Raw genomic sequence first — 19,718 nt, 5'->3', positions numbered from 1 at the left:
CAAGGCCTGTCCTCATTGGCTTTCTTATAAAATGCTTATTACCTGGCTGTCTTTGTCTTCACTGCTTTGAGACACCTGACCTGGGAAAGCATGCAGATCAGGTAAGCAAGACTGACGTCTGAACAAGATCTGCATACTCGTTCTGGGTCAGTGGATCAATTTGGCAACCAAACAATCTGTATTTTATGAAGAATAGATCGGCAATGGCATAATCCAGTACAGGTGGCCCTTTTTTTTTTTTCTTCTTTAGAACGCAGAGTGGACCGCTAATCCTGCGCCAGTGGCGTCCTTAACTTGCGACGCGTTTTGGAACAAGCTTGACAAAGGAGCACGCTATTGGGCTATTGCCTTCATGGCGCATGCTATGAAACGTGTCGTGAGTTGATGTCTTCACTGGGCGCAGGATTTGCAGTCCACACTGCGTTCCAGCTCTCACTTCCGTTAGTCTCCACCTTTCCTCCTTGGATGCCGTCCATTTTGGTGGATACACCATGCATTCTGGGGTGAGGATAGCACAAGAAAGCTGGCAGTGCCATTGTGGTAGATACACCATGCATTCTGGGGTAAGGATAGCACAGGAAGCTGGCAGTGCCATTGTGGTGGATATACCCTGTACTCTGGGGTGAGGATAGCACAGGAAAGCTGGCAGTGCTACTGTGGTGGATATACCCTGTACTCTAGGGTGAGGATAGCACCGGAAAGCTGGCAGGGCTATTGTTGTAGATATACGATGTACTCTGGGGTAAGGATAGCACAGGAAGCTGGCAGTGCCATTGTGGTGGATATACCCTGTACTCTGGGGTGAGGGTAGCACAGGAAAGCTGGCAGTGCCATTGTGGTGGCTATACCCTGTACTCTGGGGTGAGAATAGCACAGGAAAGCTGGCAGTGCTACTGTGGTGGATATACCCTGTACTCTAGGGTGAGGATAGCACAGGAAAGCTGGCAGTGCCACTGTGGTGGATATACCCTGTACTCTGGGGTGAGACTATTGCTTTATTGCCAAATATGGAGCAGGCTGCACTCTGCAAAGGAGATCTGTACAGTGTTGGGTGGTGGCTGGAGGAGACGGTTGAAGGGCTGTGGTGGAGAAATTTGCAGTGTTTGTATGTACACAAAACTTGACCTCGGTTTTCCTGGGTGCGGTTAATTTATAGTAGAAGCAGATTATAAATCCCATCTGTGACAGTGCAGTTCACACACCAAGCTGGAAATTTCCACAAATAGACTCCTCACTAGGTGGCGCTACAGTACAAGCTTGAGATACCAGCTGCTTAGTTTTTGGAAGCAAGGTTTTGCAGATGAGAACTCTAGGCAAGCATAAGAATGTCTATTGCTTATGTCTAAGTTTTTTTGTCTTTGAATGCTTTTTTGACAGTAGGAATAATAAGTCACATCAGGTTTTGCATCTCGGGGATGTACGGGTATATTCAGGACCCTGATGCTGTTGCAATTTCAGACTGACCTGGGAGTCTGGAATACATCTATACAGATTTATCAATGGTCATGGTCATAGAACTTGGGGACTGGAGCTTTATACCTCAATACAGACTTGTGACCCTCAGGGTATTGGACAAAATCTACCTTTGCAGTGCCCCCCCTGAACTGCAAGGGTTACATGTTTATTGTAAAGGTCCAGGGATAAGGTGTAATACTGATGTTCCTGGCTTCAGCCGGCTCCCTTCGTTCATGCGTTGCCGCCTCTCTACGTTTCGGACCTTGGTCACTACGGTTATGGCCATGATTTAATGCCCTGCACTGCATGTGATAGAGGGACCACCCAAAGTCCCCAACTTTGATCAGAAGAGAACCGCGCTGGAGCCTGCTGGACCAAGGGATAGGGCAAGTAAAATAAACTTTATCCCTGCACCACCAGACTAAAGAAGCATTCAACCCTTGCAGTGCGGGGCGCCTCATTGTAAGGGTATATTCTGTCTAAGTTCAGATTATAGAGCAGACCTGTGCTTTCATGACAGAGAAGACTGTTGTGTTAGAGACTGCCCAGGTTACAGGAAACTTAAAGTAAACCACTTATGCACATATTGTTAAATTAAACCAGTTGGCTCACCTTGCTTTGTAAGGTGGCTCCAGTCCATAAAGAAGGCCCTCAGAGTGAATGTTCCAGCTCCATTTTATGTTGAAACTTTCTAGGGTTTCCCAGATCCCTGGAGCTTTATTTGGCCATTATCAACCACTCTTCTTCCTGGGTAGTAACTGGTCTTCCTCCTCCCACACATGGTGCCTTCCTTTTTGGCTTCCAAATGTGTTAAATGGCCTTCACTGACTAATAGGAAAACAAAGGGGTAATAGTGGGCAGGATAGTGATCGACCAGAGAGCTGTGCTGTGAAATTCCTGGGTTTTGGGGACCCCCAGCTGATTGCAATACAAACCTAGCAGGTGAGCAGACATCCTTCCAGAGTCATGTTTTTTTCTATTTTAAAGTCTATTTAAAATCGGTTAAATTCATTCCAGGTGCATCTAAACAAACCCCTGGCAAAATGGTACTCTTTCTTTCTTTCTTTCTTTCTTTCTTTCTTTCTTTCTTTCTTTCTTTCTTTCTTTCTTTCTTTCTTTCTTTCTTTCTTTCTTTCTTTCTTTCTTTCTTTCTTTCTTTCTTTCTTTCTTTCTTTCTTTCTTTCTTTCTTTCTTTCTTTCTTTCTTTCTTTCTTTCTTTCTTTCTTTCTTTCTTTCTTTCTTCCTTCAGAAAGTAGCTACAGACCGAAAAGTAAAGCCTGTCCCCTGTCAGCATGTTGCAGAAACGTACACTTGCTTTCTGTGTGCAAGCAGTAGTCTATCTGCAAAGATCCAACACTGCCCCTGCAAACTGCCTTGTCTTCTATAAGGCCAGTTCTTATCACCCCATTGCAATGCTGTGCATGCAGTACGCACAATGCGATGCAAAGAAAGCCACAAAAGTAAACCGTGCGATGCATCGGGATTATTGCTAAAGTCATACTGCACATCAGTGGTGGCGTCCTTGCACAGCTAGTGTGAACGGATCCTTAAGAATGAGTAACGGTGAAGGGAGCGCTGATGTAGGTAAGAAAATAAAGCTGCAACTAAAATCCGATTACCCAGTATGGATAAAAAAGTAAATGAAATAATATGTAGTGCGCTAAATAAAGGTGTATTGAGTGAAGATCCCAATTTACAACAGGTGAACTTGTGATAAAAAAATGAATAGTTCATTAAGCTGTGCAGGTGAAGCTCAACATTTATCAGGTGTTCCGCTTACCAGACGGGTGAAAATAAGGTGCAGTGAACTCTTCCAAAATTATTCTGTGCGGTGATAAAGAAAACCAGCTCTGCCCACCTTGTGTATGGTCAAGAGTAAATGGGCCTCTTACCCAGATGGAATCAGGAAAAAGATGTTTGGGTATCCTCTAAGTCTCTTTCGATCACCGACAGCAGTATATAATCTGGATGTTCCCCAAAATGTTTGGACTCCTGTGTTGCTCCGTGGAGTAAATTCCGTCCCGGTGGTCACAGGCAATTCCCCAGGAATAAAAAGGGGGCCAATAGTGCATTATCCTTATAACTTTATTAGGTAAACAAGAATCGCACTTACATTTGTTAGGAGAAATTAAAGCTCTAAGCAGGAACCCTGGTGGTCCGTGGCGGCCTGCAGCGCGGTCCGCGGATTGGTTAGTGACGGTGCGCCTCCTCTCTGAAGCGTTTCCTCCGAGCGGACTTCTACCGAGATAGGAGAACCTTAAGAATGTTTCTTTCGGTAAGTCAGTATAAAACTTGTTGACCTAAGGCTGGAGTGGGCTATGTTTTCTGGAGTGGGCTATGTTTTCTGTGGCTTTCAGAACCCTCCTGGATTCTGCTGAAAGATAAGAACATTGTGACTGTATACAAGGTCAGCTATGGCGATTACTCCAGCCCATTTCAGTACAGGTGGGGGGTTGAAAGGAGTCTTGAGAAAAAGGCTTGAGGTCTCATGACCTTCGTCTTTAAAAAGAAAACATTACTTTTGCTGGGTGTGCTCCTAGGTCTGTGTTTCAGACTTATTGAATCCAGTAGATTAGCAAGATAGCCAGGCAACTAGGATTTTGAGATAGAAGGGTTAGCAAGGCAGCCTAGGTTTCTCTTGCGTCCTTTAACGGACACAGCTCTTCTAAATCTTGACCATAGGGTTGTATCTCCACCTGCAGTAGTAAGACACTAGGCAGAAAAGGACTCTGCCTATGGGCAGTCCCTGCTGGCTTAAAATGGTTTCTGCTATAGGCTACTCTTTAGGATTCCTTGTTTGCCCCTTTAGGGGTTGTTTTGGTGGTTGGCATGTTTGCCAGGTTGCTCCGGTTGCTTTTGGTTTGCCCACTCCTGGTTGAGGCATTGCTTTGAGACATCCCTAAGGTCAAGACTCAGAAGAGCTGTGTCCATCAATGAACGTAAGAGAAAATGGGATTTTTGTGTTACTCACCATAAAATCCCTTTCTTTTAGTTCAATGATGCACACAGCACCCTCCCCTCTATTGGCATCTATGCTTTCTGACATGGCTTAGTTACTAACTGGATTGCCTATAACAGAGGGGTTTTTATGCCAGAAGGGACTGCCTGTAAGTGGTGCTGAGTCCTTTTCTGCCTAGTGTTCTACTCCTGTAGGTGGTGATATAACCCTATGGCCAAGATTCAGAATTTTAGATTTTTTTTTTTTTTTGTAGGTCTTGTTTAGGTAACAATGCTGACTTTTATTAGATCAGAGGATAGAGTGGAAGATTTTATTATCTTTGAAAAAAAAAAAAGCTAGCATAGGCACCTTAATCCAGTCAAGGTCCAAGACCAGGGTGGGAGAAATTAAAGTTTTGGGACCACCCTGATCTAGTTACATAATCCCATCCTTGGTGTGAGGCTTCAAATGTTTTTTATATGACTAAAGGTGTGAATAATCAAATTGCTAGAATAGAGATGATAAAATGGCATTATGTATAGAAGGCTGAAGGTGTCGAAGGCACGGCACCTACGTTCAGGGAAGGGACACAAATTGGAAGGGACACTAATTGGAACTACAAAAGCTGCTTGTAATGTCTTCAACATTACAGAACAAGTGAAGTTTGAATGTCGCGAACTATAACTAGATATACCATGACCTATATCAATGGTCTCCAAACTGTGGGCCAGATGGGGCCTTTTGCTTGCCATTATCTGACCCCTGGGATACTGTTCCTCCCCAAGGCACAGTTGTGTCCACTGAAACCAACAACAGAACGTGATTATTTCCACTGACACCAACAATGGGACCCCTTTCCTTCCACTGACACCAACAATGGGGCACCATTCCTTCCACTGATGCCAACAATGGGATGTTATTCTTTTCATTGTCAACAACCATGGGGAGCCATTCCTTCCATTGACCTTAACAATGGGGCACCATATTTCACAATGTCTCCAATGATGAGACCCCTTTCCTTCCACTGACACCAACAGTGGGGAACCATTCCTCTCCATACTGACCAGATGCTGTGTAATTTTTTAACTCCTGACAGCAAGCCTGAGGCATTGTCCACTGATGCCAGGGCATTTTTTTTTCTCCTGCTGACCAGTCTGACCCCTTCAAAGTCTGAAGTACAGTAAACTGGCCTTTGTGTAAAAAGTCTAGAGACACCTGACCTAGATAAATGAGAACTTTCAGAGTTCTTTAAAAATGTTTATCAACCATGGGGTATACTGCCACCGGTGGGGGATTGGACACAAAAACCTGGGGGAGGGGAAATTTTATTCTCTCCTTTTAACCACGCTGCTCACTTTTGCTTGGTGTGTTGGAGGTTAAGTGCCGGTTCACACTTGTGCAATGCGGGAACGCTGCGAATATGCAGCGTGATCCCGCATCGCATCCGCACCTCTGGCAGTTCACACTGACATATGCGATACGCAGGGGGTGTCAATTTAAAAGTTAACGACACCCCCAGTTGCGATCGCATATCGCAGTGCGATCTGCAAGTTCGCACAGAATCGGATCGCACTAGTGTGAACCACCATGCGATCCAATTCTGCTGCGGATAAAAAAAGCTTCATGTGCGAGTTTAGTGCGGATGCGGTGCAAAATCAGCCATACACATGAGATCGCATGTAATTTAGGAGCAGTGCGCTCCGAATTACATGCGATCTCCGCGATCACACTAATGTGAACCGGGGCTGAATGTCTTCAGCTGTGCCTTTTTCTAGACTTCACTATGTTTCTCCTTTTTATGTGTTTTTCCTGGTCAGTTCATTGTACTGTGTGCTGTGCTGTGCTGCACAGTAGCTTTGGCTACTTATTTACTATGTTACTTGAGAGCTAATTAATGAGTAAACATTGGTTGAAAAAAGGAGTAAATCTGGTTATGTTCTAACCATAACAAGAAAACATGAACTCTGCTTGCCACATACAGGATGGCCAAATACCATGCTGGAAGAGCAGGTCCTTTTAAATGGGAGGGGGGGGGGGGGTAGAAAGGTGCCTTGGAGTGAAGCTATCAAACCTTCACTTGAAAATGTATTGGATGGGATGGAAAGTTTTTTTTTTTATTCTTTGACAGTTTTGTCAAATTACTGCAACTGTGGGTTACAGAACATTGTGATCTCTTTAGAATAAGATACAACTATATTCAGCTCTACAACTCCTGCACACTATGTCCGTAGGTAAGATCAATAAACCTGACCCAGGCTATACCACCACCAAATGTATTAAATCAAAAAAGTAACAAAAACATTCAAACATGAGAAGGTAAGAGCAAATCCGAAAACAACTTCAGCTTAGGCGATGCCAAAGCATCTGTGATTGGAAAGCTGACATGTTTCGGGGGACATGCCCCCTTCCTCAGATCTCTGTGGAAGAGGGCAAGTCCCTGGAAACACGTCAGCCTATCTGATATGCTCATACGTTATGTTTAGGAGTATGTTTTTGTTACTTTTTGTTCAATAAATTTGGTGGTTGGTAATGCACTAGACGCTCCCTCCTGTGTCTTTTCTCATTGTTACTTGAAGTTTGCCTGTTCGAGCGCAGCATAGGTTTTGTGGGTAACATACACACACACCTACACACACACCTACACACACACCTACACACACACCTACACACACACCTACACACACACCTACACACACACCTACACACACACCTACACACACACCTACACACACACCTACATACACACACACACACACACCTACATACACACCTACACACACACACACCCCTACACACACACCCCTACACACACACCCCTACACACACACCCCTACACACACACCCCTACACACACACCCCTACACACACACCCCTACACACACACACACCCCTACACACACACACACCCCTACACACACACACCCCTACACACACACACCCCTACACACACACTCACCTACACACACACTCACCTACACACACACACACCTACACACACACACACACCTACACACACCTACATACACACACACACCTACATACACACACACACCTACATACACACACACACACACACCTACATACACACACACACACACACCTACATACACACACACACACACACCTACACACCTACATACACACACCTACACACCTACATACACACACACACACACACCTACACACCTACACACACACACACACACTTACACACACACCTACATACACACACACACACCTACACACTTACACACACCCCGGATGAGTGAGCACTGAGGCGATGTCGTGTTCTTGTGATCAATAAACCTGAAAATGTATGTCATCGGAAAAACATCAAATATATACAAGAATATATTGTCTTATGGGAGACGTCTTGGCTCAATGATGGATATATTTGTAGTTAGTCATACCAGTCCGAACTTCTGGTTTAAGCACTTGGCGGATAAAATAAAATAAAATAAAATAAAGCCCTCCAGCGGCACGCTATCACTACTGAGAGGGCTTTCATCTTCCTCCGGTCTTCCTTCCAGGTTCATGGACTCCAGCTGTGTGAGTGGCTGGAGACGTGTTGATGTCACTTGGTTACGGCATGGTGCTCTGACGGTCCGGCATGGTATGCCAACCTTCAGAGCGCCTGCACCAGTGACCTCACCGGCTGCATCCAGGGTGAATATCTCTTAACCACTTGCCGACTGCCCGCCACAGTTTTACTGTAGCAGGTTGGCTCAGCTGCGCCAAACGACGCAGGCAGCTGGGATGCCGATCCACGGGACCAGCGCCCACGAATGCTGCCGGGGACCTGCAATTGCTCCACGCGGAGAGATGGACGGTCAGCTCTTGTAAACACAGCTGACCGTTCTTCTCTCTGAAATGATCAGAGCACCTGTGATCCTTCTATATAGGATCACAGGTCTCTATGGTAATTTCACAAGTCCCTCCCCCAACAGTTAGAAAACACTCCCCTAGGCTCACACTTAACCCTTTGATCATCGCTGTATTGACCCCTTCTCTGCCAGTGTCATTATTACAGTGCATATTTTTAGCACTGATTACTGTAGTAATGTCACTGGTCCCCCCCAAAAGTGTCAAATGTCAGTTAGGTGTCCGATCTGTCCGCCGCAGTGTCGCAGTTCCGCTAAAAATCAGATTGCCGCCATTACTAGTAAAAAAAAAATAAAAAATAAAATAAATATGACATCAATCTTTCACCTAGTTTGTAGATGCAATAACTTTTGCGCAAACCAAACAAAATACGCTTATTGCGATTGTTACCAAAAATATGTAGCAGAATACAAATTGGCCTAAAAGGATATTTTAAAGGACAAGGTTCCCCTAGCTGTATGTATAGGGAAGACTTGATTCCAGAAGCATTAAAGAGGTTGTAAACTCAATTTTTTTTTTTTTTTTTTTCGTTTTCACCCTGAAAGAGAAACACATAATGAGCTAGTATTCATCGCATACTAGCGCATTATGCAATACATACCTTAGAAAGAGCCCCCGACGTGCCGTCCGCTCACCTCTATGACCTCTTCCGGGATCGCGGCATCCGGCCAATCACGGTCACGGCACGGTACTCTGAAGGAACGGCACCAGCGGCCGTTCCTTCAGAGCGCATGCGCCAGTGACGTCACTGGCTGCATGTAAGGTAAATATCTCCTAAACGGTACATGTTTAGGAGATATTTACAGTACCTATAGGTAAGCCTTATCATAGGCTTACCCATAGGTACAACTTGCAGAGGAGGGTTTACTTCCTCTTTAATAGGTCCTATTATTCTCAAGTATCAGTAATAAAGAATTGTTTGCAGTAGCCCAAAGCCAATTGGAATTTATCTGTTGCTGTTACTAGGGGTTGCGGCACACTGCCCCGTCTCCCACTGACTTTTTTTTTTTTTTTTTTTGTTACCATGGAGTTATTGTTTATATCAGTTCTACAGTTTCAATGCTCCCCTTTTGCACAGGAGGCAGCAGTGATTGGTCTGGCTTGGGTCTTATTGCCTGACCAATCCCCATCATGGTACATACAAATTTTACAATGAATTGTACGAAGAAAAAAAAAATGATCTTTCTAAAAGCATTGTAATGTGTATGGCCAGCTGTACAGTCTGCTTGGAGCTAAATAAAAGTTTATTGCAGCCTAATCCATTTTCTGCTTCCTGAATACAAGCAGTCCAATGTAAGCCCATAAATTTAAGGCTTCACGCACACGGACATTTAGCTGTTCCTGTGTGCTGAAGTGTAAAATTTACTCCTTTCTGCACCTAGGAAGCCACACATATACAGTAAAAGTGAATAGTTGTACACGCCTGTGCTTGGTTGGGTGAAAAATAATTGCTTCTGCGTTTATTTCCTACAAAAAAAAAAAAAAGAGCACTTCCTCAAACGTGAGCAACTCCTGTGCATACAGCCTCATAGGTGTATAACTGTAGTATGCGATCGAAGGTACTGCAGCCTCCCATTGCTTGTTTCCGGTGTGAGATTTGTTGATGTCACTACTGTGCTGCTCGCTTGTTCTCCTTGCTGGAGACTGACCTGAGAAAACAAAGCTATGCCTCTACGAGGATGGCCACCTCAACACAGACACAGTGCAGAACAAGACATGAGAAAAACATTGGCTGCAAGTAGACATATGCCGGTTTTCGGTAATTCGATATATCGCGGTATTGCATAGCCACGGTATTGTTATTGTGGCATTTTTAAAATACCGAGTTTCTCTGTCAAGTCTGCCTGACTTGTGAATTGATACATTTCAGTGAGCTGGATGACTCATTCACTCACACAGCTAAGCCTTTCAGCATTAAGTCTCCTAACTATAAACAAAAATGATTACATTGTATCTTTTCCTTCCCTCTGCCAGGGAGAAAGGAAGTTTAACCTCTTAAAGACTGGATCTTTTTCTGACACTTGTTGCTTGCAAGTTAAAATCAGTTTTTTTTTTGCTAGAAAAGTACTTAGAACCCCCAAACATTTTATATATTTTTTTAGCAGAGACCCTACAGAATAAAATGGCGATTGTAATATTTTATGTCACACTGTATTTGCGCAGCAGTCTTTCAAACGCAATGATTAGACTTTAATGAATAAAAAAAAAAAAAAAACGTAACAGTAAAGTTATCCCAATTTTTTTTTTTTTGTTACACAGAGAATCGTGAGAGAATCGTGATCTTTATTCCAAGCTAAAAAATCGTGATTCTCATTTTGGCCAGAATCGTGCAGCTCTAATAAATATATACACACACACACGCATAGCAGCCCACATTACATTATTATATAGCCATCAAGCAGTGTCTACAAAAAATGCAGAAAGCTTGCCAGAGCAGGAACTGCAGGTTAGTCGCATGGTGCAAAAGCAGGATGGATTTCAAGGCCACTGAATTTTAAAAAAATGCTGCATGCACCTTTTTTCTGCGGAAAATGAGGGCATAGCAGCCCGTTCAAATCAATGGGCTGCTATGCCTGTGCAAATGTGGGCCGCCAACCCGCATACATGTGAACCACCAACCCGCATACATGTGAACCAGGCCTAAAGCAATAGTAAAGTCATTTATAAACAACACCTCCTTCAGGTTTAACCACTTCTTGACCACAAGGATTTGCCCTCTTAATGACCAGGCCATCGGATCGGAGCCGAGCACCAGGACCAGTTATCACCAGTTAGGCCAGACACTGCTTGATGACCTATTTTAGGCCTGGTTCACAGAGTCTGTACTGACTGACTATATAATAATGTGCATAAGTGAACCAAAGCCCCTAAATTCAGCAATGAAATTGAAGTGAGGTGGAAATTTAATAATTTAAATTTAATAATAGAATACCGTGATAATACCGTATACCGTGGCAAAACCTTAATCAATTAATCGCAGCATGAAAATCTGATACCGTCACAAGCCTAGCTGCAAGGAAATCACAAACATTGCTCATGTCAGGTGCGTTGCCGTCTGCCTGCCCTTTTTTTTAGTACATCTTCCAGGGTACATTTCCTTTTTTTTTAAAAACTGAAGTTCATACAGATATATAGAAGATTATTATTATTATTACAGCTCTTTAATCATGCATTCATTATTAAATATAAATATATATATTAGGGATCAACCGATTATCGGCAAGGCTGATATATCGAGGGCCGATATTGACTTTTGCCGATATATCTGTATCGGCCCGGAACTGGCCGATATTCCAAATACTGAGTGAGAAGGCTGGAAGTTAAGGCCCGTACACACGTACCGATCGTCGGCATACAAACGTCGGTGGACGAAGGATCTGCCGATTGTACGCGTGTTAGTATGGTGCCTCCGACGGATGTCTGCGCACAATCCGCGGACAAAAGTCTTTCGTGCAAACATGAAAATATTTGTATGCCGACACCAGAACGGACGATTGTTCGCCTGTCAGTACACAATTCGGCCGACAGACCGCAGATTTGCAAGACTGGGCATGCTCAGAAAATAGAAAACACAGGGAAAGTTAACCATTACATGACATCACTTCTGCAGTCGGCGGACAAAATTCTTGTGCTGTCCTTGTGCTGTCTTTGCACTTTTCAGCAGACACCGACATCCCGGGGAGAAAAGAGGAACATTTGTAAGCCGACCATCGGTACGTGTGTACGGGGCTTTAGGGAGCGCTTCTGGTAATAATTGTATTAATGAAATCAGTCACAAACACCTGATGGTAAACGGCATAGTGGTGGGAAAAACGACACATTTTATTGCATAAAATCAATAGAAGTTAAAAACACACACTGGTCGGATGTCGGGCTGAGCCCGTGTACTTGCCCCCACCGCTGATGTACTGCTAGCTGGGTTTCTGGCCAGTGTCTACGTCACCAGCAGGTGTCCGTGACGTCACAAGGATGGATGGATGCTTGATGTGACAGGGCTCCAGGTGGACCAACGGTACACAGACCGATACAGGAAACACTTGTGCCGGACAGCTGAAACGGTGGCGGCGTGGGAGATGACGTCACTCCACCGGCAAGAGTCATGGTGAAGGTACCGTTGGCTCTGCCACTCTAGGAGTTGTAGGCTCTTCCTCCCTGTCTCTTGCCGGCTCGGTGGAGTGACGTCCTCTCCCGCGCTGCCACCGCTTCGGCTGTCCGGCGCAAGTGTTTCCTGTATCGGTCTGTGAACTGTTGGTCCACCCGGAGCCCTGTCACATCAAGCATCCATCCTTCCTTGTGACGGCACTGACGGCCTGCTGGCGACGTTGACACTGGCCAGAAACCCAGCTAGTAGTACATCGGTGGTGGGGGCAAGTACACATGCTCAGACCGACATCCGACCGGTGTGTGTTTTTAACGTCTATTGATTTTATGCAATAAACTGTGTGTTATTGAACCTTTCCCTGGAGTGGAGCCTTTAAGTTTTTTCCACCACTATGCCGTTTTACCATCAGGTGTTTGTGACTGATTTCATTAATACAATTATTACCAGAAGCGCTCCCTAACTTCCAGCCTTCTCACTGATCTGACTGCACCCAGGAGTCCCCATCGGAGCTGCTGAGGTTATACACAGACTTTTTATTCTGGTCGTTTGGGGGCCCTGTTTCTTTGTCTGCAAGAGTACCTGTCAAGTAAAAAAATGTTTTTTAAATGTACGAAAATATCGGCCGATACCAATATGCATTAGCAAAAATATCGGTGTCTGCAACGAAAACCGATATCAGTCGATTACTTATTATACTACTTATAATTACTCGATTATATATTTTTATATATAATAATTTTTTTTTTTTTTTTTTTTTAACGCAAGCAGTGTTAGTACCTTGATTTGATATTGACCACTTACATTTCCTGAACAGCAGAGCTCAAAATGAGAAAGCTGCCCAAGGATCCATTTTAAGGACTCGTTCCCGAACCCTTTTGAGGAGCTGGTACCCAATTTTGACAGGTACCCACTCCCAGTTCCGCTCCAACCGCCTAGGCCAATGATGGCCAACCTTGGCACCCCTTATGTTTTGGAACTATATTTCCTATGATACTCAACTACACTGCAGAGTGCATGAGCATCATGGGAAATATAGTTCCAAAACATCTGGGGTGCCAAGGTTCTCCACCACTGGCCTAGGCGATCGGAGCGGAAGTGTTTGTAGCTTTTTCACAGGAGACTGGAATTCCTCTTTAGCTGCAGCAGAATAAAATCCGGAGTCATTCCATTCCAGACAGAGCCGATTTTATTAGATTTTTTTTTTTCTTTTTTCAGGTAGTCGGCACCCTGGATGGAAGGTGGACCTAAAGTCAAGTGTTGACTACGGTTTACTTTAAAGCCCAAACTGGGGTAAAATAGGCTTGTTTGGGATTAAAACTATTGTATGCTACCTTCTACGTCTCTCTAATGCAGGGTTTCTCAACCAGGGTTCTGTGGAACCCTAGGGTTCCTCCGGAGGTTTCTAGGGGTTCCTTGAGCAATGGGCAATTTCTGCCTCTCAGATTAGTTTCCAATGACACCATTGTTCCTTTTAGCTCTGTAAGGGGGTAAGGAGAGCCCTCCTCCTTCATACTGATGAGAAGCCTAGCGAGTGGATCCTGTCATCATCTTCTTAAAAGTGAGCCAAGGTCTGTCCATTAAATTGGAAGACCAACTATATTTGGTTTGGCGTTTGGAGTTTCCCTTTAAAAGAAGATGTAACACCACATTTGACCATACTATATGATGGTCCACAGGATCCGGTGACAACTTTTTTTGCTTTTTTCTTTGGATTGTTAATATATATTTCTAGAGGATCTTAATATGTCCTTCCAACACACTACTCCACCGGGTCACCTTTTTGAGCTCTAGGTCGGAAAGGATGATATAAGCCCCGTTGAACCTTGGGAATCTGCCGCATCTATTCGTATGGAGAGGAGCAGCTTGATAATCCCTATGATTTCACAGAGTGCTATACAAATACCGTTCTGGTAAGAGGCCATCTTGGTTTTTGCACGCACTGTGAAGAGCACTTTTCTTTTGTGTGGTCACAAGAAGTGGTTGTTTGGAACATTACATATTTTGCACTTACTTTATATCCGCCCGGTAAGGAGGAATTTCACCAGGTGGAGGGATTTCAATATCACCATTTGAACCATCACCTTTAGTCATCTTTGTTTTTGTGTCACCATAATTTATAATCGGAGGAGTTTCATTACTTTGGACTTTGGGACTTTACGATTGCATCTGTTTTGGTCACATTTATTTGTTCACATTGATTTGTACACAATTATTGGATTTAGCGCACCATCCATATTCACACAATGGGCAATTTCTGCCTCTCAGATTAGTTTCCAATGACACCATTGTTCCTTTTAGCTGTCTGTAAGGGGGTGATTGTTCCCAGTGATGACAAGAAGGAGCATTCTTCCCACTGACTGTCACACTAATGTGTCATGAGTTGTAGATCTTTAATTTTAACAGGGTTCCCAAAGACCAGAAATTTATTTCAAGGGTTCCTCTGTGCTGAAAAGGTTGAGAAAGGGATTTGTACAGACTTCATGGTTCTGCAGCCACTAGGGTATAAGCGCTGCATGTCTCATTGACCCCTGTGCATAGGTTGTCCCTGCTTCCTTCTGTTGAGATCCTGCACTTGCGAAGGCAGGCCGCAAGTCTTTGCCAGGTCCCATGGACCTGAAAGACACCTCTAGCATGTCTGTGCATACCTGGGAATATTAGAATGCTACTCCAAAGAGGAGTTCAAAGATGGCAGCACGGAAGCACAGCAGTGCAAGGAGAACTTTGGTTGCAAAGAACCATACTGAACTTTATTAACTAGGATTTTTTTATTATTATATTACAGGGACAATTTATAGAGTGTGAATTTATCTACCAAGGTAGGATGAAGTTCCTCTTCTCACTTCTCTAAAACACAGATGGTACGCCATAACAGGTGCCTATCAAGCACTGGTACGTCAGGTCAGCCTTTTGTTCTGTGCCTTGGATGCCCCAGATCACCGTGTCTAGGAATTTACTTCAGCTCACTGTTAGTTTTGTCTTTGGTATCCTTTGGTGACCCCTGATCTGAATATGTAAACAGGGTGCTTTTATTGTAACTGTTTTATCACAGCAGCAGTGATTGAGTGGCCAGTGTAGAGCCTGTGTTTAATCTATAACTGAGGAGCCTTTCAAGCAGCAAGAATGGCTCTCCATATGTCCGGCTGAGTTGTAATTAAAGCATGCTTTAAACGCGTGTTCATTGCAAAAAAACATATCTCATTAACATAAGCCCTTAAACTGTTTTCTTTAGAATTGAATACATCTGGATGCACCACCAGGTTTACACTAAAGCAAAGTGTAAAAAATTGCAAAATAAGGATAAAAGAAATTGCATTAAAAAAAAAACAAACAGCAGCTGGCAAAACAATTTGATAAATAGTGTTTTCTGCCAAATCTTGGTTTTCCTTTTGGAAGACCTGTATCACAGGGGCACAAAAGAGCCCCTTCAGTCTGAGTTGGTTTCTGATGCGCTGCCTAAGAAATTGGTTTAGGAGGAAACTTTTCAGCCATTGGCCCCTGCTGTATTTAATCAAATCATGTGAAGAGGAAATGGGGTGGGACCAAGCTGGGCTGTGTGTGTCCATAGACGCACACAGCCCGATTTAGGAGCGAGTGTGCAGGTTCACCTCTGTAGGAAGTGGCCTCCTCTGGTGGTGCACGAAGAAAAGGGGCCTAGAGTGCCAGTAGGGGACCCCAGAAGAAAATGATCTTCCCACCGTCGGAACACAGTTGCTCAAAGGCAGCGATTTTCCCCCATACAGTGTGTGGATGGGGGAATTGGGTTTGTTTGTTTTTTTTATTCATCCCGCTGGTTGAACGAAATAAAAAAACGGAATCATCCAGGAGCTGCTTAGAGGTTGTAAACCTCCGAATTTGTTTTTTTTTTTAAACGAGCACCTGAAAGACACGCATAATGAGCTAGTATGCATCGCATACTAGCTCATTATGAAATACTTACCTTAGAACGAAGCCCCAAAGTGCCTACCGCTCACCTCTCTCATGGGTGACATGTTGTGTCGCCCTTCTTCCGTTGCCCTTCTTCCGGGTTTGCGGCACCCGCCCATCTGATTGACTGGAGCCGCGATGACGTCACTCCTGCACATGCGCGCGGGAGCCGACGGTCACAGCACGGGGCTCTGAAGGAACGGCCCGAGCGGTCGTTCCTTCAGAGCGCATGCGCCAGTGATGTCACTGGCTTCATGCAAAGTAAATATCTCCTAAACTGTACATGTTTAGGAGATATTTACAGTACCTATAGGTACAAGTTGAACACCTTGTACAACTTAAAGTGATTTGTAAAGGCAGGAGGGTTTTTTTTTATATTTATGCATTAAATAAAAAACCTTTTGAGTGCAGCAGACTTGGCTGCCCAGGATTCTCCCTCCTCATTGGCTGAGACAGGAGCAAAGCTCCCGCTTCTGTCAATCAAAGTCAGTGAGCCAATGAGGAGAGAAAGGGGCAGGGCCAAGCTACGGCTCCGTGTCTGAATGGGCACACAAAGCTGCGGCTTGGCTCGGGTGCCCCCATAGCAAGCTGCTTGCTGTGGGGGCACTCGTCAGGAGGGAGGGGTCAGGAGAGCCAAAGAGGGACCCAAGAAGAGGAGGATCAAGGCTGATCTGTGCAAAACCAGCAGAGGGAAGTATGACGTGTTTGTTATTTTTAAGCAAAAAAAAAAAAAGACTTTAGTATCACTTTTAGATACTGTGTCCTCTCCTGCTCTGTACTGCAAGAAAAAGGATTTTACTGGCAAGTCAAAAATCCCAACTTTTCTAAAAAAACAAAAACGGATGCATCCATTGTATCTAAGGACTCATTGGCTTAAATACTAGTATGCGATAAAACACGTGTTTTCAGGCGCTCCCATGATAACTCTATGGGACCAAAATACGCAATCCCACCCAAAGAAGCTCCTTTTATGGCACTTCACTCCAAAAAACTTACGCAAACACTCATAAAAAGTCTAAACATTTCCTAGCATGTGTGAATGGAAGTTTAAAAAGGTGTGTGTGTTTTTTAAAACTATAACCACTTTAACTGTATATAAATGAAAAAGTGCGCTGATAAATGTGAGTGTGCTGCTACCAAAGGTGTATAAATGAAATAGTGTAAAAAAGTCTGGTGCGCTACTAAATTGCAATAAAATGAACAATGTCAATCATGCATACAAAATAGCGTTCAAACAATTTAAAACGAATGAAATAGTGTTCAATATAAAAATCACATTTTCATTTGTTTTTAAATTGTTTCAAATTGTTTGTACACTATTGTGTATGCATGATTGACATTGTTCATTTTTATAACCACTTTAGCTGCTGCAGTTATTGGTGACCCATAAGTAAAGGTTGTGCTGGTTCCTGTCCCGTCATCATTGTTCAGCTTCTCACCTGCAGCGTATACCTGCCTGGCTCTCCATCCAGCCCTGGATTTAATCATCACACTTGTTCCTTTAACTTCTCTCCCTCCTCTCTCACTTCCAGGTCTTTCTCCTCCCCTTTGTATTTATCTTGGCTCTCCCTCCACCCCCCTGTCAACAAGAGACCTGTAACCAGCTGATAAGAGGGCAGGCAGCCTGAGCCTCTGTGCCTCTCTCCCTTCTCTCCCTCTCCTGGTAGTACATCTGTCTGTCCCTGTCTTGTCTTGCCTCCTCCTGTCTCACATGCTTGCTCTATTACTTCTAGATTTCTCAGTCTGCCCTGCAGCCTCTTCATTGAAGGGCTGATTATCCTCCCTCCCTCTTCACCTCTCCTTATACCTAACATGATCTTTCACTCCGTGTGCTACCTGTGCCGCGTCTCACTTTTCTGTAGAACTTCTCTTCCCCAGACCAGTTCCGGTCATGTCTGTCTTTCCCTATTGTAGACCCTTCTTACTATCTGCTTGCCTCGTCTAGTCCCCCCCCCCCCCATATTCCTTTGTTTTCCATTTACTGGCATCTATCCCCTGTACCCCCAACCAAGCTGAATGTGACGGCCTCATCAACTAGCCCCATCTTCAACTTTGGCCCCAGGATGTCGGCCCTACAGAAGTTGGAGAACTTGGCTTCGCGGGTGTTCAGCCGTGGCCCCCGCAATCCAGCGCCGGGGAGGGAGCCGGGGCCTCATGCCAGCCCTCCGGCACCCAGCCTGCCCAGCAACGTGCTAAGCTGGGATCGGGAGAGTGAGTGTGCACGATGCTATGCGGGGTAGGGACCTACGACTAACTGCGCAGTGCCCTTCATTACTGCAGTTCTTTTCTGTTTTGGTCAGGGGAAGGTGAAACGCTCTGCAGTGTGGAGTTGTCAGCATTGTGCAATGTTCTGTAAGGAATGTTGTGTGTTCTACAGAAGGGTATAAAATGTCCTGGTATCTGTATATGAAGTGTGTCCTTGTGCGCTGGTCGCTTTTGATAGTCTGCGAGGTTTTTGCGTATATACTTGTGGCGCTTCTACTTTTGAACGTTGTCCTGGCATGCACACTGCTCCGCGATACTCTGCATGCTTCTGTTATCTCGCCCTCTTAATGTTTAGTTAAAATAATCCCTAAATAACTTTGGGCTTGTGCAATGCTCTGCAATCCATTGTTGGTCATGTTCAGTTTAATCTGTCATTGCAGTTTCCTGTGGGGTATTTTTTCTTTTTCTGGAGTTTTATCACTGAGCTCCATGGCTCTGCATGACATGTGTCACTGTGACAGTCTGAGCCTTCACACTAGCTTAAGCTTTGAGCCAGATTGCTGTGTTTCTGCTGCTCTCAGAAAATAAGGGAAGTCCAGGTGATTTGTGGTCAATTGCTGCCAGAGTTGGTCATTCACGTAGGGATCTGATTGGATAGAATGGAGTGCGGAGCCCTCATCTAGTTTGCCTATCCAGCACTCATTTTAGGTTAGGTGACCTTACCATTAACTGGGAGTTTCCAATGTGTATTCTAAGGCTACGATCTGGCATGTTTCCCCACCAGGGTGCCCACAGGTGCTGTGTTCAGCCGCCTATAGAAGTCAATGGCAGTACGTGGTCATACGCGTGTATACGCAATCTGTATGGAAACGTTCACATGCGTACAGGCATACAATTTTGGATTTAGACTGTTTGCATACAAAGTTGTACACCCTGAGGTATACTATGTCTTTTTATGCATGTACTTGTGTGTACACTTGCCTTCCATAGGCAGCTGTACGTGCCACCTGTGGGCTCCCACGCGAGAAACTACACTGGTATTTAGGCTGTAGCTCTGTTTTATAATGAAAAGAAATGGATTTTGACAACATCTGAGTGCAGCCATTTCTTTTCATTATTGACTGTCCACTGAGGCGAGCCGGGGCAAGCACCGCTGTTGGTCATCAGGCTTCCCATTACCTTGAGCAGTGTATTTCTTTCCTTTGTATGCAG

At 44.4% G+C, this 19,718-nt stretch overlaps 1 protein-coding gene across 4 annotated transcripts in view; it reads left to right on the top strand.

Annotated features, from left to right (window-relative positions):
* Positions 1-19,718, top strand: part of PRKACA (protein kinase cAMP-activated catalytic subunit alpha) — a 149,976-nt gene that overhangs the window by 62,047 nt on the left and 68,211 nt on the right. The window contains exon 1 of one of the 4 annotated variants that reach the window (XM_082253293.1): positions 17,929-18,512. The exons of 2 other annotated variants lie outside the window; for them this stretch is intronic. In XM_082253293.1, the coding sequence (XP_082109419.1) occupies positions 18,365-18,512 (148 nt within the window). In that variant the 5' untranslated portion in view covers positions 17,929-18,364. Of the gene's footprint in view, positions 1-17,928; positions 18,538-19,718 lie in introns of those variants that run through there. One more of the 4 variants, XM_082253296.1, reaches the window with a different exon arrangement.

The sequence above is a fragment of the Pelophylax lessonae genome, assembly GCF_965119305.1.
Source record: "Pelophylax lessonae genome assembly, chromosome: 4".
Lineage (NCBI taxonomy): Eukaryota > Metazoa > Chordata > Amphibia > Anura > Ranidae > Pelophylax > Pelophylax lessonae.
This window is presented reverse-complemented; position numbering and strand designations above follow the sequence as displayed.